The sequence below is a fragment of the Cryptomeria japonica genome, chromosome 9, assembly GCF_030272615.1.
Source record: "Cryptomeria japonica chromosome 9, Sugi_1.0, whole genome shotgun sequence".
NCBI classification, from domain to species: domain Eukaryota; kingdom Viridiplantae; phylum Streptophyta; class Pinopsida; order Cupressales; family Cupressaceae; genus Cryptomeria; species Cryptomeria japonica.
In genome coordinates this window covers 441,351,436-441,378,920 of record NC_081413.1, presented here as the reverse complement: position 1 = coordinate 441,378,920, position 27,485 = coordinate 441,351,436, and the positions used below count along the sequence as shown (strand labels likewise).

The window sequence follows — 27,485 nt, the reverse complement described above, 5'->3', positions numbered from 1 at the left end:
AAATCCTTTGATCAAAATTATGAATTTTAATACCCCTCCATAAACCACTCAATCTAACTGCTCTAATTGCCCAACTCAAGGTTTTGGCTAGTAATATAAACAAGAAAGGGGATAGGGGATCTCCTTGCCTCAAACCACTAGAAGAATGATAAAACCCACAAGGAGACCCATTAACAAGAATCGAGAATCTAGCTGAGGAGATGCATGACATGATCCATTTAATCCAAGCCAACGAGAAACCCAGCCTAGACAACACAACTTTTAATGCGTTCCATTCGATCCTATCATATGTCTTCATCATATCTAACTTTAGAATCATGGCAGGACATTTCTGAACTGATATTGAATGAAGAACCTCGTGTGCAACTATTGCTCCCTTCACTATTTCCCTTTTTGGGACAAAACCTCCTTGCTCTAAAGAAATAATTTTCAGCAAAAGTTTAGCCAATCTCATAGAAATCACTTTCACGAAGATCTTGTAGAGGGTATTACATAAAGCTATAGGATGAAAAATCTGCAAAAGTTTTAGGGTCCTCCTTCTTAGGTATAATGACTATCAAGGTAGTATTCATTTCCTTAAGAACAAACCTATTTCGTCTAGCTTCCTCAAGGGCCAAAAGAACATCTAGTCCCACAAATTCCCAACATTTCTGGAAGAATAATGGAGTGAATCCATTAGGCCCAGGTGCCTTGTCCAGATTCATAGCAAAAACAGCCCCCTTAAACTCCTCTAATGAAAAATGAGACATTAACATTCTATTGTCATCAAAAGAGATTAAAGAGGGAATATGAGATGTAATATTATTAGAAACATCATTGCTTTCTGATGAAAGTAAATTCTTAAAGAACTTAACTGCTTCACTAGTAATATCATCTGAATCAAAAAGAATATTCCCATGACAGTCCTGAATACAAGTAATCCTACTCCTAGCCCTTTTCATTTTAGTGGAAGAATGGAAAAATTTAGTATTTTTATCCCCATCAGATAACCATAACTCCCTAGATTTTTGTCTCCAATATACCTCCTCTCTCACCAAAATTTCTTCTAACTCACTCCTAAGGGACTTAACTTCATCAAACACCCTAGGACCCATTCCATGCTGGATCACATGACTATTCAATGCTTCAATCATATCCAAAATCCTTTGCTTTTCCTCAAAGATATTCTTTAAATGCAGAGAATTCCACTCCCTAATATTTTTCTTTAAAAATTTGATCTTCTTAACAATCTGAAACATTCTAGAACCTCTTACGAATGGAGCCTCTCCCCACTATTTATGAAGAAGGGGTAGGAAAGAAGAATCCCTAAACCACATGGGTTCAAACTTAAAAGGCAACTTATGAATAGATCTATCTTTTAAAATAGAAAGGGAGATAAGAAAGTGATCTGACCCCGAAAATGGAAGAATAGAAGAAAAAAACTCAATATATGAGTCAAACCAATTGCTAGAAAGTAAAAATCTATCGAATCTCTCCGTAATTTGAGAGAAATCCTTCCTCATATTTGTCCAAGTAAAAAGACCATTATTTGGCTTACAGTCAAAAAGAGACATATCAGAGATAAAAGCATTAAAATCATCCATAGATTTCTTATTAGGGAAAATACCCCCTGTCTTTTCACCCAAATCCAAAATTGCATTGAAGTCCCCCCCCAAAATAATAAAAGAATGATCCCTAAGGGGGGATGACACCCTTATAAGTTCTTGCCAAAGACTGCATTTAGCCAAAACACCCGAGGGGGCATAAATATTGAAAAGCCAGAATTTGAACATAGAAGTTTTGTTAGACACTAATGATAGCATCCAATTAGGAGTAGAAGCAACCAGTTCTACATCTACCACAAAATCATTCCATAACAAGGCCAAACCCCCCGACACACCAGAAGCCGGACAAGAAAGAAATTTCCACCTCTTCCAAGAGGAAAAAACAAAATCAGAATTCTCCGAAGAGAGCTTAGTCTCTTGAAGCATACCTATATCCCACTTAACCAAGTCCAATTGAGACTTGATTAAGCATCTCTTGTTAGGGGAATTTAAGCCCCTAACATTCTAGGAAATAATCCTCATTTCCCTCGAGGGGAGGTCGACACTCCCCTCTTTCCATCCTTAGGGGAAGAAGTATTCTCCCCAAAACTTTTATGTAAACTCCTCTTAATAGCCACATATCTAGTGACCAGAGGACTATTTAAGAATTTATTTTTCTTCTTAATGGAACTCGAGCGATGACCAATGATTTTCCCCATATCCAAAGACAAGGTCAAACCCTTCTTAACCCTAGGAGAAGCAGACAACACTTGCTAAATACCTGCATCAATTTCTAATTGAGTTTTACAGTTTTTTGGAGGTCTACCGCTACTCGGTGACACAAATGGGATTGGGAATTTTATCTCTACTTGAGTAATAGGGGGACCTGTAGGAGAGGATAACATTTTTCGTGAAGGTAACCGAGGAGAAGACACCATTCCTTGAGGTTCCACCTTATTTAAAACATCCTGAGCAACATTATTATTGAGAACCTCAAAAGGGTTAAAGGAAGGGGAAAGAGGTAAACTCTTATGAATTGAATTCAAATAATTCTCGATAGAACAAACAACCCTATCTGAAACCTCCTCATCTAACCAATCCTTATTTCTATTGAGAAGATTCTCAACTTGCTGAACAATATGTTCATCTGGAGAAATAACTAGAAGCTCCCGAGTCTTGCCATACCCAAAATTAGGCTTACTATATGCTAATTCTTTTACCTTGTGAATTAAGAGAGCATCATCTTGACTTAAAGGAATAGGCTTAACAAGGGAATTATCCCCTTCAACCCCAATATGCTCTCGAATGTTCATTTGAACACTTGGTCCTTCTAAAGAAACAAAAACCTTATCACCCATTGTACCATCTAGCCCACCCCCTGGATAAAATTACAAGTAATGGGACCTTAAGGGGAGGAAGGTCTTTTATGACTAGAATGCCAAGGATTAACACCCTATCCCTGACAAGCAAGCTTAGAATTATTAACCCCCTCTGGACCTGCCTAATTTAAATTGTTCAAAACACCCTCCACCTTATCAGAGGAAGCGTTATGGATAAAGTGACCTGCATAGTTCCCTTCAGGGCCCTCCCTTGGATGATAATCAGAGTCAAAAGAGACATGGAGAGAAGGAGTTTTAGCAAGAATAGGATTTAAAGGAACATCAAAACCACCCTTAAAATGTATAATAGATTTGGAATTACTATGAAAATCCAAGAACAAAGGGGCATCCACAACAATTGGATTTTGAATAAGGTCATTATCCAACTTGTCAATAGGTTGTATTCCAAACACCCTCATTTGACTTAATATTACATGAATTCAGGCACACAGAAGTAGGGGTAACCAACACACAGATATTTACCAAAACCTTCCCTTCCACAAAATAAGATTTAGATGTCAAAAACGTCCCAAAATTATCTCCTATCGATTTCAAAACTTCTAGGTCCATGAATTCAAAGGGAAATTTAGGAAACCCAAACCAAATCGGAATATTTTTAGGTTTGGACCATTCTGGGACAAGAAAAGGCTTCCAAGAAGATAACATAAATAAATTATTGCCAAACCAATGACACAGATTCGCAAGAACTTCATCCCTAAAATGAGGGGAGTCAAAGATAAATACAAAGGAATTCGCAGATAATAACTAAAAATAAGCCAATGCAGACCAACGTTTCCTCAATTTAGAATGCAACTTAGACAAAATAGTTTGAGGACCCCATAATTCACCCACGAGTGCAACAAAATGTAATCTAGAAGCCCTCTCTACCACAAAAGATCCTCTAAAATCAAAACACGGAACAAGAACCCATACCTCTTTCACCGGGGCTCCATCTTCCCCGTTACCTTTTGCCAAACCTAAAACAGAGTGGGTCAAGTTACCAACATTCATCTTATCCTTACCATCGCTAGAAGCCTTCAAGTTTAGGATCTCCCGTGCGCCCTCCAGTTTGAAAGACATAGATGCCCTAGTTGTTTCCATCCTTCCAGAGCCCACCACTTGAGCAAACGATCTCTTATCACCTCCATAATTGATCCACTGATTTGTGGTTTTCAAATGAAGATTATGTTTTTCCCATTCCATTACTACCCTGACCTCATGAATTAAACCTTCCACTATGATGCTGCCACCTCTGATATTTCCTGAAAAACCCTTGAAAGTATCTCGAAATTTGGCAAAAAAACCCGTTTTGCCTGCCTTGAAGCGCCTGTAGAGCCATATCCTCCCATCTTCCCTTAGAAAAAACCCATTGGGGCACATTTCCCTATTATCTATGTTAGAGTTTTAAATTTTATGTTGTAAAACCTTTTATGAGTTTTACAACCCTATCTCTCTACTCTGGTAGAATAGGTTTCACAACCCCCATTCAAACTAGTCATAATTTCTTGTATGAGCATCTCACTATTGGGACATCGTCATCCCCTCACATGATAATAGTTCAACTAGCTTCCCCATCCACCACTTTACTTCATGTGGATGTTGGGTTCAATCATAAGGTTATCCAACAAGCCTCTAATTCTTAGATAAAAAATCTAGATCAACACTTGCAATTCCAATATTTCTTAGCTAAGGATACCCTCTCCTTTGAAGTGGTTGTAATGCCCCACTAAGGAACCCTAGAGGACAACAACTATTCAACCCATTAAACATATCATTTTTTTTAAAACAATGTACATTACAACCATTAACTCATTATGAAATTAAATTATATAAATGCACAAGCGGAAGACAAATATTCACATAAACTAGGCCCTCTTGCGGGTTCCCTAACTGATGCAGGAGCATCCCTAGTTCTTGGCAATCTTGCATCAACCAAAAATATTTCTTTTTAGTTTGTTTTTTGTTTTGCTGTTTCAACATTTCTTTTTTGCATTTTCTTGATTTTGCTCACTGGATCTTGCATAGCTGTATTTTGCTTGTAATCATGACAATCTTTCTTATTCTTGAACCATGGGACATTTGGATCTTTTTCTGGCAAGTTATCACTTCCGGATTCTGAGGCAATTTTTTTTGGCTTAGAACACTGGAACCACTTGGACCTATTTTCTATTGGTGAATCTTGCGGATCCTTTCCATAGCTTGTGGAGCCCCAGTTCATTGATTCCAAGGTTCCTTGGCATGTGGCAGACCTTCCCTCTGATCCACACTTCTTCCTTTGGATTTTTCGAATAATTTTCATTGGTGGAGGCCGACCTGGTGGTTTTACACATTTCATCATGTTCATCATTGTTGGATTACTCTTGGGCCGACCGGACCCCTGTAGACCATATAAATCAGTGTAATTAAGCATCATAATTCATCAGAGAGAATATAGAAGATATATCTTAAGATTTAGAGGTTCGAAGTTGACCGATTCTGTAATTGAGCATGTATATAGCAGGCCAGTGAGCTGAATCTTGTAGCCCGAATGTTATCGGTCATTTGTAATCAATTTTCATGATCTAATTCATTCAATTCTGCATTGCCTCCATCATCTCGTCTTTCTTTAGTTTTGTTTACTCTTGCTGCATGGTCCAGATAGATCTCATTGATGTCCCTCCTAACCATGACTACACCAAGTGGTATGAGAGCAAGATTTCATTCCGGAGATTGCGTTGTCATGAAATTTTGTTGTGGGGTGGTAGATTATGGATTCGACCTGTAGCTGTAGAGGACTAGCGTGAAGATGGCACAAAGAGGAAACAAGAATGGTGGAGCGCGTGGGAATGAAGACCCTACTGTTGGCATTATACAATTAGATGAGAATGGTAGATGTTGTCATTGATGGCAACAAGGTTCAACAAGGTTCAACAGGTTCTACCGGCAATAGACTTCACCTATCGACACTGGCAGATACAACAAGGTTTATTCACACTGGCATCCAAGTTACACCAACAATAGATCATACTGACATTCCAGGCCAACTTGACAATAGTATTGATTATGCAAAAAATTGTAATGTAAATTATAATTGTATGGCTGACATATTGTATTGTACTGACTCATATATTTATGAGTTCTTATACATCATTTGGTATGTAATGAAAAGGTAGTATGTAAGCAATGATACGAGATAGGATAGAGATATGATAGCAAATAGTTGTATATGCATTTTGATGTTATTATTTTGGAGCAAATAAGAAGTAGAGCAGAGCGAAGATTATTCTATGTAAGCAGAATCATTTGACAACATACCGGCTAGGTTTTTTGGTAGAGGCAGAACCGGTATCAGACAAAGCATAACAGAGAACTCATCCAACATTTTGATGCAAGTTATAAGAGTTCAATTTTGTGTCTACATTAGTATTGTAGTCAGTGTGACTTCATTTTTGTTGAGCAGTGAGCTCTAGGCAGTTGGCCTTCTTGCATGTGCAGGCCCCTTTTGTACTGAGTAATATTTATTCATATTGGCTAGTGAGTAAATATTATGGGTCACAAATCCCATCGAGGTTTTTCCCTTACCGGATTTCCTCACCAAAATATTCGTGTTATGGTGTGCAATGATGTTGATCCTTTTGTTTCTCTTTACTGCATTATTGTTTACTTATCGGTATATTAATTTTAGTTACAAAATTGCAATTAAGTTGAAATCTTTCATTTACCGGTCAGACACTGATTCAACCCCCCCTCTTAGTGTCTTTGGGATTAACCAAGTATCTAACACCCACTGTGATGGAAATGTTGAGAGGAATTGCAGCCCGGTTATAAATTGTTGAGACATTCTAGAGAAAAGGTAAACATATTGAAGATGTGAGCAAAGATGAAGAAGAAGAAGCACCGACAGAACAAGTAACAAACCCACTGGCGATCAATTTGCATGAAGAGAGTTTCTTGAGGGTTTTGAGTAGGGCGAACACTAAACCACATTTCACCCCATCGGAGTATGATGGTAAGTTGGATTTAGCTGAATTAATGGATTGGATCTTGAAGATGGAGAAATATTTTGATTTTGAGAACACCGTAGAAGAAAGGAAGGTGAAATATGCCTGTACTCGATTGAAAGGTCATGCATCTCTTTGGTGAGAACATTTGCAGGTTAATAGACAAAGAAGAGGTAAAGAGAAGATAAAATCATGGGAGAGGATGGTTGCCAAGTTGAAATAGAAGTTCATGCTAGTTGATTATCAAGTAAACATGTTTTGAAAGTTACAAAACTTGAAGGAGAAAGATGTTGGTATTAATTGGTGACTGAGAGGGGGGGTGGATCAGTAAAAATAGTTTATAAACAATAATATCCCAAATTGACCAGTCTGCAACAACCCTTTTAAAATTAACTTAAAATATTACATTAATCACGAAGGAAAGAACATTGAAGGAAAGAGATTTGCATGCATCAAATAAACATCACATAACACCAGCAATTATACATGGAGACCCTCAGTTAGAGGGAGAAAACCACAGTGGGTAAGAGCTTACAATCCCATTCCTTCTGAGAACATCACCCTATTAAAGATGACTGGTATCTTGTTAAGAATACCTTAGAATCTATTAGGATTCACCTTGTAAAAGGATTTTTCACTTCCGTCATGGAGCAAACCTATTAGGGGATTTTACAAACAGAACCGGTTAAGGTTCACCCTGTTAAGGGATTTAATTTTCTATAATTATTAGAGAGCAACAAATCATTGATATGATGATGACACCTTTGTTGTCATATAGATCCATTCTCTATCTGATTCAATCTCTGCTCGGTGATGACTTCACCGATTCATAAGGAATCCTTTTGCACTTAGCTCGTTCTTCACCTTACTCTGATTTTTAATCACAATTCAGTCAAAACTTGCATGACAACAAAAGATCAAGATGAAAAACATGTATATAGCTGTCTTCAATCTTGGCGTGAACTTTCCCTCCAAAATTTGAACTCAAAAATCATTCTATACGCCAATCAAGTCGTTCCTCAATTCTTGCTGATTATATCAGTGGAACTATCCATTCATGCCACAAATCTTGTTAGTTCTCCAGCAAGAACTCTGGCTTCAACTAGCTCTTTTTAAATTTGTCAAATCCACATGTTAGCAAGCCAAACATGCTGATGTCTACGTGTGCTTATCCTTTTCACTTCGTATGCTTATCAATCACCATTATGATCTACTACCAGTTTCTTCCTTTATATTGGTGAACCTACTTCACTCAACTCAACTACTGGTTTCTTCCTATAAATCGGTCTTTGCTCACCGATGGGAGTCTTTAGTCCCCTATTCCTTACCAATCCACTATAACCCTTTTTCGATCAGTTGTGATGACATTAGAGCCGGTATTCACCATCAATGACAACCTCTAAGTACCTGAAACTTCATCATGCTCACCATGATGCCAACAATCTCCCCCTTTGGCACTGGTGGCAAAACATCTAGCCGGATTGAACTGGAATTCTCCCCCTATTCCGGTTCTTCCCCTGTTCTCTACCTTCTTTGCCTCTACTGGTACTACTCTGCCTCTACTGGTACTACTCTGCCTTTACTGGTGGTATTCTGACTATTTACATTCTTTTTCTTTGTACACATAGTCCTTCCTCCTCATATGTACAATCCACATTCATTTATTCTCCCCCTTTTTGCAACAATGACAAGGTATGAAAGAATCAAAGTATACGAAAGAATTCATAAGGGTGAGAGTAAATAAAAAATGTCTTTGAAATTGACCTTAACAGCCTTCAAAGTAGATTCCCACGTAGGCTTCACCTATTTCATAGTGTGGATTTGACCATGTAGATCTATGATAAAATCCTCTATATCATCTACTGTCTAACAGTCAGGTGAACTGACGAGTCTTTCTGCTTCTTTCACATTCCCTTGCATTAAATCAATGATGGGTGCAAGGTAACAGTGTAGCTCTAATAGGTTGAGATCTCATTTGTCTTGTTCCTCTTTTAGCTTGTTGATTTCATGAGTCAACTATTTGACTTTTCCATTGAAGGTCGCTATAGAGCTTGTAAGAGGATCAAAAGTGCTTATCAGATCTTGGATTCCCTTTTGAGTCTGTACTCTTTTATCTTAAAGATCTTTGATGAAATCGGTGAAGTTTGATAATTTGACCAATAATTGGCCAAATTTCTTTAAGATAGATTTCACCTCTTCAGTTTTGTTAGAGAGAGAAACTTGGTCAACTGATATTTGTTCCATTAATTTCTCACCTCTCCTAGTTTCATACTACCTAGCTGTAACCTTCTCCAAATCGATTGCCTCTGAACCGATTGCTTTGACAAGAGTACCCAATTGATCAATGATGGATGCATTCTCATCAACAACAATGTCAGGAATGAGATCACATAGAATTGTCTTTGCAGTATTAAGAATTCTTGCCTTCCTTTTCTTTTTTCTAACTTTGGCCTTTTCAACTTGAATTCTCAATCTTTTTGAAACTTTCATTAACTATTTGGGGGTCATCTTCTTTGTATCTATTATTGAGTCTTCCTCTTCTTCCTCCTCTTTTTCTTCTTTTTCTTCTTCAGCCTCAACCTTAGAGCTGGCTGAGATGGTGAGTTTAGCTTTCTTATTCCCACTTTCCTTTTCTAACTCTAACTTCTGTTTCATTGGAGGAGTGTCCATCACTATTTTCTTACTTCCTTTAGGTTGACCGGATAAGGAATCCTCTTTCTTCTTGTCCAATTCTAGTTCCTTGGTCTCCTTTGGACTAGTTTCAGTTGTTTCTATTTCCTTCCTTTCTATTTTCTTTTCCTTCTTTTCTGCTTCATCAACAAATGGTATTGATGAATCTATCACCTTTGGGGTTTCTTCCTCTGCACCTTTTTTTGGTAAATGCAGTTCGTTGTTAGTAGGATTTGTTGTGGGAGTATTTATTGTCACTGGATTCCTTTGAGGTCTTTCCTCATAAGGGATCTCCTCAATTATGACTTCATCTTCTCCGAGATGCTTAGTTTGATTGGTTCCCTTTGCTAGTGTATCATCAATATCAATAGTTTCAATAGTTGATTTTGTTCAACTAGTGGCTCTACATCCTTTGTCAGAGTAGGAATATCTGAAACAACACCACCTATGATATCTTCAACTGTAAATACATCAAACTCATCAGTGGTGTCATTGTCTATTCTTTTTCCCTTTTCTTGAGCAACTACATCTTGTCCTTCTTTTAATTGTTTTTCTATTTCCTCCTCAACTTCCTTTTGCTGGCTCAAAATTGTTTTCCACATGGCAACGCCCTCATCATGCACACCTTTAATATCTTCTATGGCCACTCTCCTTGTTCTGTTCCTTATTTTGAAATGTTGTGCACATGCTTCGACCACTACAGATGCTTGATTATAATCTAATTAATATTGCACTTCCATGAGTTCTTTTATTCTGTGTTGCTTCTCAATTTCGAGGGTAGTTTTCGATCTCCCTTCAATGAGATTTTGTAAATCTAATGGAATAATTCCATGTAGTTCAATAGGAGTTCTACAAAAATTATGTAAGTTCCAAATAAGTGCGTCTTCAATTTTTCTTTTGTCTTCCTCGTTGCAGAGGGGATAATTTATCCCAACACAATCTAAACCTCCATACTCTTTGATCCCATGGACCCATTCATCAACAGCTAGAGCTACATTCCTACCACTTCTTCTGACTTCTTTTACTATCTTATCAGATTGGGTGTCAGATTTATTACCCTCCTTTTCATCCTTTTCATCCTTCTTGCATATGTGACTCCTACCGGTCTACCTTTACCTTGGGAAGATGTAGGAGTATTTGAGTCCTTTTCTTTCATGTATGTTGCTGGTTTGCTGGATGCAACACCCTTGGGTTTTGACTTGGACATTTTCTTCTTTTTTTCTGTTTGTTCTCCATCTTTGCTTGATTTAGCCCCTGTTTGTTCACTTGTACCGGTGGAAGCAGTGGCATCGGATGTTTCACCTCCATACTTCTTTTTTAAGGTGTCAATCATTTTCCTAACTTTCTTTTGTAAGATAAGCTCCTTGAGTTCCCTCTTTATTTTGGAGCTTGCCTCCTTATAAGTTTCAAATTTATTTGCATTTCTATCGATCGGTTTAGATAGTAACATGTTTGCATATAATTTTGCAGTGCCCCAATATCATAACCCATAGCGGGTACCTAGAAGGTTCTAGGTTGAACCACTTGAATAATGCAACAATTAGTATCAACAAAATAACAAATGGTGTCCTTGAAATTTTGGACTATACTTGTTGGGATTCTCCCTCGTTGATGCATTCTAGTTTGGAAATATTTTAAATAACCTCACATTATCTCTCTAAACTTATCACCTAAGTCTCTAATCATTTCACCTATCTGAACTGTGATAGGTTTATCTGTAGACCACACTACATTTCCCTTATTGGGAAATTTTTTTTGCACATATGAGAAGACACATACTAGTATTGAACCATACTTGAATGATTGCCTTTTTTCCTTCTTGATTCGGCCCATGCTAACTAGGAATTGAGTTCTTATCATCTCACAAATGTCGTATGTTGCATCCTCCTTGATGATCTAATAAGGTGCATGGATAGCACTACTCGACACATTGTTCATGCAGCTTGATTGATAAACCCTATAGGCTATCACTGCATATGCAAACCTCACTTCTGCATCCTCAATGTGCGTGACTGTCATTTCTCTTTTGTCAAATCAAGATTGAGTTAGTCGAGTGACATCACCAGATGATATTGTCGTTAGGGTTAGTGCTTCACCTATTGTGCTGAACCCTGTTACTCTTTGTATCACCTCCTTTGTGATTTTGATTGGTGCTTCAACTCCCAACCATAGAAATTGGTCATGCACTCTACTTAGCACATACTTGATCCAATCGGTATGGAATTGGTTAGGAATATCAACTGCATATGACAAACCCTTGGTCTTCAGATGCATATGTTCTGTCTTCAACAAATCATTGTCATATAACCTTTTGAATTCATCTTGAATGAATTCAACTCCAAGTTCTTCAAGCTTACAATGGATGAAAGAACAAATATCTTCAACTAGTAACAAATCAAAGGGTACATATGATAGGGCACCAGTCGTATCGATCTCTTTGGCATTCATAAGATGCAACTTGAACTCGAGTCATGGTTCCTTAACTACCTCAACCAACACAAGAGTCGACATGGAAGCTGCCATGATGAATTAGAACAAAATTAATAGATTGATTTCTTCTATCATTTTTGCTAGGGCTTACGATCACCAAAACTTCACCGCTTGATCTCCAAACTAACTTTGCATGTAATGCACTAAATAGATTTAGAAAGCCTTTGATTGCACTAGGATCTCATGAATGCACAATTGAAAGTAAGGTAAACAGAATGAACTTTCATTTCCTTATTTATTTGTTGAGTTGTTCAGTGCGTTTTTACAACGGTTAACTTGTACAACCTCAAACGGTAATATCTTATAATTTACCAGTGTTGATTCCTTACTGGTAACAATATAACCTTTAACATCTATACTCTTAATAATTCACCGATGAAGAATTACAAACAATATGCCAAATTTTCTGCATCTAAGTAATGCAAATATGAGTTACCTCACTTTGGTTTCAGGGAACCAGCCATGATTTTTCTTTTTGTTTTAAAAGGCTCCCCCTAAGCATCGGTATGCTTAGTTTGAAGAAGAACCGTCATCACTGGTGGATGATGACTTAGTTTCAGAATGCTTCTCTCCTTCTTTTCTTTCTTCCTTCTTAGTCCATGTCTTTTTTATTTCATTCTTCACCTCTTCAACTATGTTCCTTCCTTTCAAATCATTTGGCCCTTTCTTCTTGCCAAACTGGTTCTTGTCTTCAAACTGGTTATACGATCAGTTCCTACAATCTCTGGCTAAATGATTGATCTTATGGCAATTAAAGCATGCCATACCAGTTGTTTTCCATGGTCCTGTATTGTTTCTCTGACCCATTCTCATCCTGCAATTTGCTGCAACATGATCAAAATTTCCACAAGTGGAACATGTGGCATTGAGTTGATTACTATTTCTATTAGCGTTAACTGGTTTGGGTGGAGATATTGATGCATTTGTCTTGAACATGCATTCTTCAACTTTGTGTCCATATTTATTGCATGTAAAATAATATCCATTAAAGCTTCTTCTACTAGACATGCTACTTGATTAAGATTTACACTCATAAGCAGTGTGTCCATACTTGTGACAGTTATAGCAATAACCATCAAAGGTGAATGGCTTCTCGTTACTGACCGGTCGATATCTATAGACATCAAACTTATGACCTAGTTTACCACAATAATTGCAAGAATATTTAGAATACTTCATACCTTTTATTCCCAATTTGTCCCTTTTATCATCATTTCTCCTCTTGGGATTAGATGATTCTCCTATTTCCAATGGACCTGTACCGAAGTAGCCAAGACCGGTTGTCACCTTTGTTCTCCTTTGAGCCTTTAATTGTTCATCTATCTCTTAGACATTTCATTAAATTTTCTCAGCTTTTCATTTCTCTCATTTGTAGCTTTCAACTCATTTTTGAGTTGTTCAATCTCCTTCATCATCTTCTCCTTTTCCTTTGCTTTTTCATGCAGATGCTCTTGAATGACTGTGTTCTCTTGAGTAAGAATTCAAATTTCTTCATCCTTTTAAATGATGATTGCATCATTCTCTCTTAGGGATTCTTTAGTAAGCCTTTTGGCTCTTTGAACTTTTGACAATGCTTCTTCTGCATTTCTCTTTCTTTCCTCTGCTATCCTGCTGGCTTGTAGCATTTCAATCATTCTCAGGGCCTGACTTTCATGCTCTCTTCTTAGATTTGTGATTTATTCAGTCTGCTTCTTGTTCTTTTCCATCAGCTTTGAGACTGCCTCTTCTGCTTCCTCAGATCCACTCTAATAAGAGAGTTGATCTATGATATCCTAACTCTCATTGAGTTGTAGAGTGAGTTCCTTCCTTTTAGCAAGTGATTTTTTCAGTCTATACTTCAGCTGAGGAATCATCTCATTAGCTTCATCAAGCTGCTTTTGATATTGGTATTTCTCCATGATATTTTCCTTAAGCTCTTAAAGTTTTCTTCAGAGGACCTGAGGTCTGATACCAATTGTTGGTATTAACCGGTGACTCAGAGGGAGGGGGGGGTGAATCAGTAAAAACAATTTATAAATAATAATATCCCAAACTGACCAGTCTGTAACTACCCTTTTTAAATTAACTTAAAACATTGCATTAATCATGAAGGCAAGAACATTGAAGGAAAGAGATTTGCATGCATCAAATAAACATCACATAACACCAGCAATCATACGTGGAAACCCACGGTTAGAGGGAGAAAACCATGGTGGGTATAACCCACAATATCTTTTACTGTAATAAAAAGAGTGCCCGATTAAGATCTTACATTCCTGTTCCTTCTGACAACATCACCTTGTTAATGATGACTGGTATCCTATTAAGAATACCTTGGAATCTATTAGGATTCACCTTGCAAAAGGATTTTTCACTTCCGTCATGGAGCAGCCCTGGTAGGGGATTTTACAAATAGAACCGGTTAAGGTTCACCCTATTAAGGGATTTCATTTTCTACAATTATTAGAGAGAAACAAATCATTGATCTGATGATGACACCTTTGTTGTCAAATAGATCCGTTCTGTATCTGTTTCAATCTCTACTCGGTGATGACTGTTGGCAGTACATCCTGTAAATTCAAAAGAGGAAATTGATGGATTAATCTCTGAAGCAAACATGTCATTATTTATTAGTGGACACCGACAAGTGAGCCTAATGGCTGGGAGAGTTAAAGAGATTGCTGATGAGACTATAGATAAATGGGATATATTCTTTGTTGAAAAGGAAAAGGAAGAAGAAAGGAGCAGATCGAAAATGGACAAGGCCTTTAAGGTATATCAAAAGGATAAGGGAAAAGGAAAAGTTGATGGTGTTCCTTCAATAAAGATTACAGATAATCTTCCACCTCCAGCTTAGGATATCCCATCGGTACATTTAGTCAGTCCACCTGATATGGGAACTGAAAATGTTACTCTTGATAACACTAACCCGGATTCTGAGATTCTTTTTTCTATGAATGTTGATAAACATGATATTAACATTATTGCAGATAAGAAAACTTTAGAGGTTAAGGTAGATGATAAGATCAGTGAGATCTGTGAGTCGTTGACACAAATTGTTGACTCTCAGAACACTGAGAAACCGACACAAGCTAAGCAACTAGAGATTGAGATACATACAAAAGATAAAGGAACTAACACAAAGAAACAATCCGAGGAAGAGGTTCATGTTGAGTCTGAGAAACCAGCAGTTGTAGAGGTGCTTAAACAAACTGAAAAACCAAAGGAAGCAGAGGAAATAACACATATAGAGAAGCCAGTAGACAATGTGAATAAAGAGGAAGCAGTTGATAGAAATAAGGAAGAAATAGTGAATGTAATTGGAGAAGCATCTGTTGAGAGGAAAGCTATTTATGAACCGAGCACATCTACAGGTCAATTTAGACCCACTAATGTAACAGAGGTTCTATTGGATTCCATTAAGAGGATAACAAATTGCAATGCCTTAGCATTTAAGGCTATTGATGACACATTACCTATCTTGAAGATGATTGCACCAACCTGTAAGATAGATCACATTAAGGATTCTTTAGGTAAATTGGACACATTATCCAAATTTATTGCTGAAAATGTTCTAACTATAGATAAGGTGAATGAGGCTATTGTTAAGGAGAGAGTTGATAAAGAGAAGAGTGAATTCTTTGTAAGCACTATTCAAAATTGTACAAACCACTTAGATTCACTGTTACCGACACTTAATTCTACAATTTTGGAGTATAAGGAGCTATATAGAGAAGCATACAAACCTCACTATTTGATAGAGGACATAGATGAGGAAATCAAGAAGACATAGAAATAAATTGATGATATTGTAGATGATTTGATAGGTTCTTCAGGACTTATCTCAGATTTTGAGCAGGAAATGCAGTTTTTGAATAGAAGTTAGAGAAACTTGAGAAAGAGAAAGCAAGGATAAGGTCAAAATCCTTGGAACTCAAAAGTAAACTTGGTCCAAAATTGGACTGTCTCATTACTCAGTGGGTTGAGCTATCAAAGGCAACAATTCAAGGAGAATGATCATTGGAACAACAAATGCACTATATAACTGGCATGATCCAGCAGACTAAGACCATTCTCTCTGACAACAACAAATTCATGCAGAGCCTAAATCTAGTTTTGGTAGACATTTTTCAGATTGTAACCAACTAATTACAGGCGATGAGGTAGCATTTTTGTATTCTTTGATTCTTTTTTACATCCTTTGTCATTGATGTCAAAGGGGGAGTATTAGTATGGAGAATAAGAAATAGTATGGAGAGATTAAATGCATAGAGGAGATCACTTTCTCAGGGGGAGCACACTTCTTTTTGGATAGTAGTTTTGGGATTTTTCTCATGAGATTTTCCATCAATGCCAAAGGGGGAGATTGTTGGCATTCTACACTCTAATGAGAATAGTTGATGTTGTCATTGATGGCAACCAACTAGAAACCAACCAGCAACAAATATCTACATATGCACTGGCATCACAGACATCATGCATCGATAGGCACCGACACCGACAAGCAGTTTCACTGACGTCCAGATCACACTAGAAATGAAGTATACCGACACTCAGGCCGACATGGGATGAAGTTTTCCTTATATAAATTATATTGTAAATTTAATTAATTATTTGTAAGCCGACTTGGTATATTGTAAAGACTCATATATGTATGAGATCTCATAGGTCATTTTCAATGAGGATTGAATGTAATAGGAAATTATTGTATGAGGTGATATAGTGGACACCGAAGGTTTTGAATGAGCTTAAACCGATACTGAACCAAGCATTTAAGATGCTATTTAGAGCAATATATTGTATTGGATTTAATATCCATATTGTAGTCAGTGAGACTCTTTTGAGCAGTGCGCTCCAGGTAGTTGGCCTTCTTGCATGTGCATGCCCCTATTGTAAGCAGTATTTATTCATATTGGCCAGTGAGTAAATATTGTGGGTCACAATTCCCACTGAGGTTTTTCCCACACCGGGTTTCCTGGTTAAAATAACTTGTGTTATGGTGTGCATTTATGCTATCTCTGTTATTTCCTTTTTACTGCACTATTTCTTGTTTATCGGTACACTGTTTTGGATTGCAAAGTTATAAATAAGTTCAAATATTTAACTTACTAGTTAGACAATGATTCACCCCCCCTCTTAGTGTCTTTGGGACTGTCATTGAATCTAACAATGACTTCATTGATTCATAAGGAACCCTTCTGCACTTTGCTCATTCTTCACCTTACTCTGATTTTCAATCATAGTTCACTCACAACTTGCACAAGAATAAAAAATCAAGATGAAAAACATGTATATAGTTGTCTTCAATCTTGGCGCAAACTTAATTGGTATCAGAGCATAAATAGAAAGAGTCTATTGTGAAGGAGTATACCGAAGTATTCTACAAGTTGAATATCAGATCTGGACATGTCGATGATGAGGTTGAACAAGTTGCGATATATCTGAATGGATTGCGGATGTCTATACAAGATGAACTTAGTTTGATCAAGTTGTAGAGTGTTGAAGAAGCTTACCAATATGCCCTGAAAGTAGAAGAGAAGTTGAACAAAACACATGAGTAGAGGCAGAGAGGTAGAGGTGGAAGGTTTTCTAGAGGAAGATTTCAATGACGAAGAGGATATTCTGAAGGAAGAGGAACCTATACAGATCATAACAAGGACAAGGAAGTAAGAAAAAATGATAGCCCATACCGGAATGATGGTAGAAATTTCTACCGGAGAAGAGAACCTGATACTTATCAGAATGAAAATTTTAGAAAATATGATAGAAGACAAGATAAGAGAGTGTTTAGAGGAGATTGCTTTAAGTGTGGAGGGGAAGGACATCATGCTTTCAAATGTAGGAAGACAGAGAATACTAGGATAACAACATTGGTAGGAGAAATTCCCACTGGATCAACTAACAAACTAGAAGATGGAGAATTGTTGATGATAAGGAGAGCTTTGTGTCATACAGGAGAGGATGAAGATCCCTTACAGAGGAGAAATTTGTTCAAGACCAGATATAAGGTATCTAATTTGTTGTAAAGTAGTTATTGATAGTGGTAGTTGAGATAATCTCATTTCAGAAGAAATGGTGAATAAATTAAAGTTGAAAAGATTGAGACACCCTAAGCCTTATCAGATAGAATCGATTCAAGATGATAATAAGTTGTTAGTAAGTGAGAAATGCTTGGTAAAATAAAAAATTGGAAATTATCATGATGAAGTTTTGTGTGATATTATGCCTATGGATATTTGTCACCTTTTGTTGGGTAGACCTTGGCAGTTTGATAGACAGGAAATACATGATGGAAGAAAGAATATATATACTATTGTAGCAAATGGGATGAAACAAACCTTGTTACCCTTAGAGGAGCCCCTGAAGAGTGAAGTCTATAAAAATGCTAGAATATGTTTGGTGGATGGAAGGAAATTTCTGGATGAAATGAGACATGAGAATGTGTGTTTTTCTTTAGCTCCTAAGAAGACTAGGAACCCACATCATGAAGAAGAAGAACTAGAGGAGATAAAGGAGTTGCTGAAAGAGTATGAGAACATCATTTCAGATAATGTAGCTGATGGATTACCACCTATGAGGAGTATCAGTCATTACATGGACCTGATTCTCAAAGCTAGTTTGCCTAACAAAGCTGCACACCAGATGACATCGACATAGAATGAAGAGTTGAATAGACAAGTGTAGGAATTGTTGAAGAAAGATTTGATCAGAGAAAGTTTGAGTCCCTGCGTAGTACTATCTGTATTAGCACCCAAGAAGAATGGAGAATGGAGGATGTGTATCAATTCTAGAGCAATAAATAAGATCATAGTGAAGTACCAGTTTCCTTTTTCTAGGATAGATGACATAATGGATTGCCTAAGTGGAGCCAAATACTACACCAAGATAGACTTGAAGAGTATATATCATTAGATTAGAATCAGAGAAGGAGATGTGGAAGACAACATTCAAAATAAATGAGGGATTGTATGAATGGTTGGTGATGCCTTTTGGATTGACTAATGCACCAAGTACTTTCATGAGATTGATGAACGAGGTATTGAAAAAATTCTTGGGTAGGTTTGTTGTTGTATATTTGGATGACATTTTGATTTTCAGTAAGATGAAAGAGGAGCATTTTTTGCATTTAAGACAAGTTTTGCAGAGGTTGAGAGAAGAGAAGTTGGTGATAAATCTAAAGAAGTGTAGTTTCATGAAGGATGTGTTAGTCTATTTAGGATTTGTGATATCTGCAGATGGATTCAAGATGGACCCTGATAAGGTGAAAGAAATTGTTGAATAGCCTACAACGGAAAGCATTAGAGAGGTAAAATCATTTCATGGATTGGCTAGTTTCTACCAGAAGTTTATTAGAAATTCCAGTTCAGTTTGTAACCCTATGATTGAGACAATGAGAGGAGATAGGAAAGAATTCAAGTGGACAACCAGAGAAAATAAGAGTTTTGAATTATTGAAGCAGAAGGTGACTGAGCAACCTATGTTAGCTTTATCGAATTTCAACAAAGTATTTCAAGTGGAAATGCAATTGGAGCTGTGTTAAGTCAAGAAGGGAGAGCAGTAGCTTATTTTAGTGAAAAGCCAAATGATGCAAGAAGGAGATATTTAGTGTATGATCATCAATTTTATGCCATAGTTCAAGCCTTGAAGAAGTGGAAACATTACTTGTTGCCTAAGGAATTTGTGTTGTATATTGATCATCAAGCCTTGTAGTATTTGAACAGTCAGAGTAAGTTGAATCAGAGACATATGATATGGGTAGAGTTTTTGCAGAGTTACACCTTTGTGTTGAAGCATGGGATTAAGAAGTCAAACAAGGTTGTTGATGCTTTGAGTAGATGGAGGAATTTGCTGACAAGGATGAGAGTGACAATATTAGGCTTTGAAGAGTTGAAGACCTTGTATGATGATGACCCAAATTCTGCAAAACATTGGAAAGCATGTAGAGCACTGGTTATGGTAGATAGAAGTGAGTGGTTAGATTATTTCATTCAGGATGGGATGTTATTCAGAGTAGTTTAGTTGTGTATACCTAAGGGTTCTATGAGGGACAATATGATAAAGGAGAAACATAGTGGAGGATTAGCCAGACACTTTGGTGTTAACAAAATAGTAGCATTGGTAACTGAACATTACTTTTGGCCTCAGATTCATAAGGATGTTAGGAAATTTGTATAGAGCTGTAGAATTTATCAAGTTGCAAAAGGTAGTAGTTAGAATGTGGGATTGCACAAACCTTTGATAGTTCTGGAGAGACCTTGGGAAGACATAAGCATGGATTTCATACTTGGATTGCCTAAGACACAGAAAGGGAATTATCCTATGTTTGTGGTGGTGGATAGATTCTCGAACATGACTCATTTCATACCTTGTAAGAAGAGATTAGACGTAGTGCATGTAGCTGACTTATTTTTCAAGAAAGTAGTGAGATAACATGGATGAACTAAGAGCATAGTTTTAGACAGAGACACTAAGTTTGTTGGTTATCTTTGGAGGACACTTTGGAAGAAGATGAAGATAGATTTGAAATTCAGTTCTACTTTCTACCCACAGACTGATGGACAGACAAAGGTAGTAAACAGAAGCTTGGAAAATTTGTTGCGATGCTTAGTTGGAGAGAAAACCGGAAGTTGGGATTTGATCCTTGCATAAGTAGAGTTTTCCTAGAATAATTCAGTGAATAGGAGTACCAGAAGAACACCTTTTAAAATTGTTACTAGAGCACACCCTAGAGGTATATCAAAATTGAGGGATAACAGTAATGAAGACAAGCAGAGTGTAGAGGCAGAAGAAATTTTAGATCATATGAAGGCCTTACATATTCAGGTTAAGCAACATTTGGAGGAAATGAACAAGAAGTATAAGGAGAAAGCAGATGAGAAGAGAAGACATAAGGAATTTGAAGTTAGTGATGAAGTGATGGTGTATCTAAGAAAAGAAAGATTTCCAGTTGGAACATATAACAAGTTATAGATGAGGAAGTTTGGACCTTGCAAGATCTTGAGGAAATTCAGTTCCGAAAATGCATATGAAGCAGAGCTACCAGATGGTTTGAGTGTTTCACCTATATTCATCATTGCAGATCTACATCAGTATCATGAAGAAGAATTCAATGAAGAGAAACTTGCAGACTTGGAAAAACAATTGCCTTGGAATGAACCAAATTAGATTGAAAATATTTTGGATAGTAGGATTGGGGCGTAGTACCCAGAGTAGTCAGTACAAGGAGTATCTTATGAAATGGAAGGACAAACCAGTTGAAGACTCATCTTGGATTTCTCAACTAGAGGTGGATTGCCTTGGTTTTCTTCTAACCCTAGCAAAGTGAGGGACTCACTTTTTTTCAACAACCCTAGATGTTTGATGCAGGACCATCCCTGGTTCTTGGCAAGCTTGCATCAACCAAAAATATTTCTTTTTAGTTTGTTTTTTGTTTTGCAGTTTCAACATTTCTTTTTGCATTTTCTTGATTTTTCTCACCGGATCTTGTGGAGTTGTATTTTTATTGTAATCATGACAATATTCCTTATTCCTGAACCGTGGGATGTTTGGATGTTTTTTTGGCAAGTTATCACTTCCAAATTCTGAGATAGTTTTTTTGGCTTAGAACACCTGAACTACGGGACGTTTGGATGTTTTTTTGGCAAGTTATCGCTTCCAGATTCTGAGACAATTTTTCTTGATTAGAACACCTAAACTGCTTGGACCTATTTGCTATTGGCGAATCTTGTAGATCCTTTCTGTAGCTTGCGAAGGCCCAGTTTGTTGATTCCAAGGTTCCTCAACATGTGACCGACCTTCCCTCTAATCCACACTTCTTCCTTTGGATTTTCATTGGCGAAGGCCGACTTGGTGGTTTTACACGTTTCATCATGTTCATCATTGTTGGATTCTTCTTGGGTCGACCAAACCCCTCTAGACCATATAAATCAATGTAATTAGGTTGGCATTGTATTGTCACTGATGTCAACTGGTATAGCAATCCAACCAGTATGCAAGATTGATGGGCAATGTTGTCATTACTGCATACCGGAAATATTGTCATTGATGTTTACTAGCATAGCAGGTCACTGGTAAGGAAGAGAATGAGGTCTAGCATAATGATCATTGGAGTCATTGGTACACAAGTTAGTGTTGGATTGTGCTGTAAAAATAAGGACTAGAGACCGGTATTGGATAACAACAGGTAAGTGATATGTTGGTAGTGCATTGTTACCGACTAACAAGTGAGAAAGTAGGGTGAGCTAATAAAGAAATGGCAACCAGTATGCTGTTGGATGTTTGGACGTGAAATAGGAGGACTCCCACCAGATAAAGATGCAGTCACTAGATGATGAGAAGACTCATAGAGAGTGTGCCCAACCGGATCATATGTGTCTATTGGAAGATATGTCTGCTCAAATAGGGAAGCCATATTGGCGCAATGCCAGATGTAGTTGACAAGGATCCACTCCCACCGGGTGGAACTTATCCCCTATCATGAATGAAATGCATTATATATCTCTGGGATAGGTTGCCAAGAGTTAAAGGTAGGTGGTTGAAGGCTCACACCAGATGAACTAGTGAAACACTAAGTTGCCTTAGGTGCATGAAATCAGAGATGTGCACTGGATTAGCAAGGGTAGACATGATGAGTTGCTGGTACTGAGAAGGATGGATAGGTTTGTCACTTTGACAAACCAGTTGATAGGAGAACTAGTCTATTGATGAAGAAGGCAAAGTTTTAGCAGTTGCAAACAAAGAGTGCAATCGGATTGAAGATGGAGAAAGGTGTTTCCATACATGAAAATAGATGGAGATTTTTGAAGGTTGATGACATGGTGTCATCAAGATGGTTACCAATAAGTATGTCCACTGGTAAAGCTGACAAGGTGTAGAAGTGAAAGGATCCCATCTATTGAAGATGCACATGAGGTAACATGGCAAGTGTGATGATCAATAAGGGTGTTCCAATGATAGAGAAACAAAGTGCAAGTTTGAAGGTAGACCGGTTAGGGTATAACCGACAGGGTAAGAAAATTGGTGTATGAACCCGATTGTGTGGTTGGTCAGTGATCTTATCTAAACTGACTTATATGGCTTAGTAGAGATGGATGCCGACAAGGACACCATGCAGAGTCCAAGTGTCAAACAAATGGATCGTGCATTGTCGACGAGGTAGGTGGTGACTAGTTGATATTAATGTCGATACCATGAATCATGGGTTGAGAGAAGAAGGGTATGGATCGAGACTAATTTGTGCTCAGAGATCATATTTGGTGGCATCATGATCGATGCAAGTTGTCCAAGTGTTGATCGGGGTAGGTGAAGCTATCTGCGTGATTGCTTCATGGTGTTTTATCAAGTGCAGGTTGTTGTGTTTGCTAAATACAACAAATATATTCTGGACACAACATGATTGGCGGTGATAGGTGATTGGTTGTAGGTGGTCCATCCCTAAGAAGAGATCTGATCTGATCTGATATGCCTCATGATTGGTGAGGAAACCCTAGAACACCAGAGATTTGAATATCAGTCATGGCGGGAAAACTCAGGTATAAATATGTCAATTGAAGATCGAAGTTGATTGATGCTGTAGGCCGGATATTGAAGATCAAGAGTGAAAGTGTAGTAGAGAGCCAACCAGTCTGGAAGTCTATCAAAGATCAAGGAGATTGAGTGCATGAGAGAGAACTGGTAAGAAGAGTTAAACAGACAAGTTGATAACCGATAGTGATCAAAGAGCAGAAAATCGACAGAGTGAAGAAGACCAGTGGTGGCTAGATACAATGTGCTAGAGTGAGTAGAGAAGAGGAAAAGAGAAGAGTACTGATAGAGGAAAGGTAAAGTTTGAATTGGTAAGGTTGTAGTAGAGAGAAGGTGAGCAGAGAACCGACAAAGATCTGTATAGAGGTGAATCAGTGGAGACAAGTGTGAGAGTTCCAAAGTTCATTTGTAACAAGGATATTAGTTTTGTTTTAATATATGATATTGTAATCACCGAGTTGGACCTTGGTGCAAGTGTTGATGCTCCTTGGGTTGGTGCTCTAAAACAGGGGTTGGTACCCTAAAAGAAGGGGTGGTGCTCCTTGGGTTGGTGCCCTAAATATTATAACCAATGTTTCATTGTGAGGCTTGATTGAAGTAGTAGACTCCAACAACATTTCTCATTGAGGTTTTTCCCATCTTGGGTTTCCTCGTATATACCATTGTTATGTGATGTGACTTTGTGTGGCTACATTGAGTTATCTTGTTTTATCTTACCGATAGGTTATCTTGGCAGTAGGTTTGATAGCTGGTAATCACTCTTAGTATTAAGCGGTTAGGAAATTGTAAAATCATTGATTCCCCCCCTCTGAGTGGCATCTTGTGTTCAACAATTGGTATCGGAGACTAGGTTCCCAGCTGATAAGCTTTCTCCATCTTGGGTAGATTCTGGTATTTGAACACATTGGTTTGTTTAGCGTCAACCCCTACTCTAGTTTTTGATGGTTCAAATTATTCTATTTGGAGTTGTAGGATGGAAGTATACCTATCCTCTTTAGGGTTTGATGTGTGGATATCGGTTGTAAATGGCTACCCTAGTCAAGTCACTCCTCCCACCAATTCAGAAGTAGAAAGAAGATACCGGTGCAATGATGTAGCAATTAAGGATATACTTTTTGGGCTCTCAGATGATGTTTCCTCACAGGTGGACAAATGCAAAATGACAAAGAGCTTATGGGACATATTAAAGAAGCTCTATGGAAATGAGCCTAGCATTGCAAAACTAGTTTGTGGAATCAAGAAGGAAAATGTAACACACGAGTTTGTAATTAAGGTAGATTTGTTAGTAGTAGCAAAAATAATGAAGAAGGAACCCACCTCTTCATGATGCAAGAGTCAAAGAATGGGAGGCACACATCTAAAAGTGATCATGTAGATCAATCCTACCGACAAGATGTGTTTGGCAGTGATAGTGAATATGAAGAAGAAGATGTGGCAAAAGTTGATCTTGAAGGAGAATTTGTAAGTGCACTCGAGGAGCTTAGTAGATTGAGAAATGAATACAAGTTGTTCAAGAATGCTTCTATTGTGGAACAAGACCAGTTGATCAAATGCTTTCAAGAGTCAGAGTCAACCATTGCAAATCTGATAGCACAGGTGCATGATTCTAAAAGGATAAATGAAGAACCAAAATCAGATTTGGACTTCAAGGAGTGTAGGTGTAAAGATCTAGCATCAGAGCTAGAGGCAAAGGATAAAGAGTATCAACAACTAAAAGCAAAAATGGAGAATCTCTGCAAAGACCTTGAGAAATATCAAGATGAGCTCAAGGTGGGGATCCAGTTGGTTGGCAACAGTGATTCTTTGGATAAGATGTTGAAGAAGCAAAAACATTCTAAGGATCTTGGAGGATTAGGATGTGGTACTGGTGAATGCTCCACCAACAAGAATGTCTCCCACAAGGACATTCAGTTTGTCTTCTCAAATGGAGATAACAAAGGATAGACCTTCACTGTCTAGAATAATCCTAGTAAGAAGGTTGATCTAACTACAACCGATGAGGACATGAAGCTAAAGATGACCGGTGCTACAAGGAAGAACAATGCTGATCCTAAAGAAAAATGAAAGATGAGAGAAGGTATCTTTAACAGAGGTAAGAAATTGAGAGGACAACCAAGAAGACCTCCTACTGGTAGAAGAAAAAGAGATGCTGTTGTCCACAAGTCAAGACAAGTGTGGTAGATGACAAGATCAGAGGGAAGAATTGCTAAGAGTGGACAATCCAGATTCCACACCTAAAGAAGCATAAATGGAGAAGCCAAACCGGTAAGATCTCCTCATGCATGGAAAAGTAAATTTGTAAGTCATGAGCCCCCTTTCTCCAGTTACTGCTTTGCATGCAAAGATTATGGCCATAGGGCGGATGAATGCAAAATGAGATCTAGGAATAGACAAAATATTCTTCCTAGAAATAATAATGTTATCTATCAAAGATGTAGTGGTTTTGGCCATAGAAGTTATGATTGTAGAAAGAAGAACCTACAGACATATGATAGTCGATATAAAAACTATGCTCAACATGAAAATAGATATAGAGAATATGGAGTAAAAGACCTGCATGGAACCAAAAGAGAAATGCCCTTGCAGGATCAAGAGGCCCACCAGTTTCGGTAGCTGGTTATAGTAGCATGACCAGAAGAATATGGTCAAACCGGTTTGATAGAAGGTCCTCCAATCATGCACTTGGCATGAACATAATTTTCTTCTACAACAATGCTTCCGGTAATGCTATAAAATCTGGTAGAGCAAGGAACAATCAACAAAAGAATGTGAGACCTTCTCCAGAGACTGGAAATAGGAAGAAGAATGAGACCAAGAAGGTATGGAAGAAGAAGTAAGAGAGTAGGACCATGGACCGACATTGTGCATTCAATGCATAGGTAATATCTCCTAAGGCCTAAAGGAGATGTAAAATCTTAGGGGGAGTAACACATTGACCATATCATTCACCCCCTCAGTGGAAAAGAATAAGTTGCTGTTGGTATAAAGGAAGGAAATGAGATGGCAAGTGTGTGTAGTGGCTGCCTTGGCTACACACCTATAGATGAGAGATGGATCACTGCTACATGTGTCAATGGATGGCTAATTTTCAATTGGGATCATAAGCTATTGATACAAGAAAATAGGAGTTAGAGAAAGATGCTCCGGTAGAGATGATGGACTGGGATAGGAAACCGGTATGGATATTGACCGGTATTGCAGGTTATGTAATTCAATGATGTCTGACATAATTGCAGTAACTCTGGTTGCATGGATTGAAGTGATTATGTCTCAGGTGGTATTGGAAAAGACTTGAAAGACATATGTTGGCCCGATAGTAGATCTTATTTGCATGCATATTTATGGGCTAATTGGTTTGATATGTGGCATGATAGTGATATGGTATGGCATTGTGTTCACATAAGATCATGTCATAAGCTATGGTGGATGTCATGGAGCTGAAAGATCATTAGATTGATCATATATGCACAACTCAATTGGTATAAGGTGAAGGTTAAAGCTCCGGTTTATAACCTGACAGGCAATGATGACCTGAGATCTATGGCTCAGGGGGAGTTTACATCCATGCTTTATGATTTGTATCAGACTTGCTAGACACATAGGGATAGCATGTGTCTATGGCTGTACTGGTATGATTGAGACTTTGGGATGTGCTCATCGGTCCGGGGTTGTGAGGTATTTCAATGTCTATCCAATTTGTACTTAATTGTAATCACAACTAGACCAACAAGAGAGCTATCTGCAAACATGGAGAGTTACCTGCACATGAGAACATGCATTTGGTATCGGAGAAGATACAATTGGTATCGATGTCAGCATCAATAGTTGGTATCAACAAATTGGGGTCAGAATAACTTATGCATATCAAGGGGAGATGATGCAGTTTGACCAACATGTAAGTTATATTTACTGACACATGTTCCTTGAACTAGTATCAGACT

General features: G+C 37.7%; 1 protein-coding gene across 1 annotated transcript; it reads right to left on the bottom strand.

Annotated features, from left to right (window-relative positions):
- Window positions 1-9,375: 9,375 nt before the first annotated feature.
- On the bottom strand, window positions 9,376-10,885 carry LOC131858429 (uncharacterized). Its single transcript, XM_059211666.1, has 3 exons — window positions 10,669-10,885; window positions 9,998-10,270; window positions 9,376-9,899 (listed from the first exon to the last, which is right to left on the bottom strand). The coding sequence occupies exons 1-3, from the start codon at window positions 10,883-10,885 to the stop codon at window positions 9,376-9,378; spliced, it is 1,014 nt and encodes a 337-aa protein (XP_059067649.1).
- Between the last annotated feature and the right edge of the window lie 16,600 nt (window positions 10,886-27,485).

Coding starts and splice junctions, on each gene's coding strand:
- LOC131858429 (XM_059211666.1), bottom strand. CDS start 10,885: ATGATTGACACCTTAAAAAAGAAGTATGGAGGTGAAACATCCGATGCC. Junction 10,271..10,668: donor TACTCCTACATCTTCCCAAG/GTAAAGGTAGAC, acceptor AATATTAATTAG/ATTATAATCAAGCATCTGTA. Junction 9,900..9,997: donor TACAGTTGAAGATATCATAG/GTGGTGTTGTTT, acceptor ATGATACACTAG/CAAAGGGAACCAATCAAACT.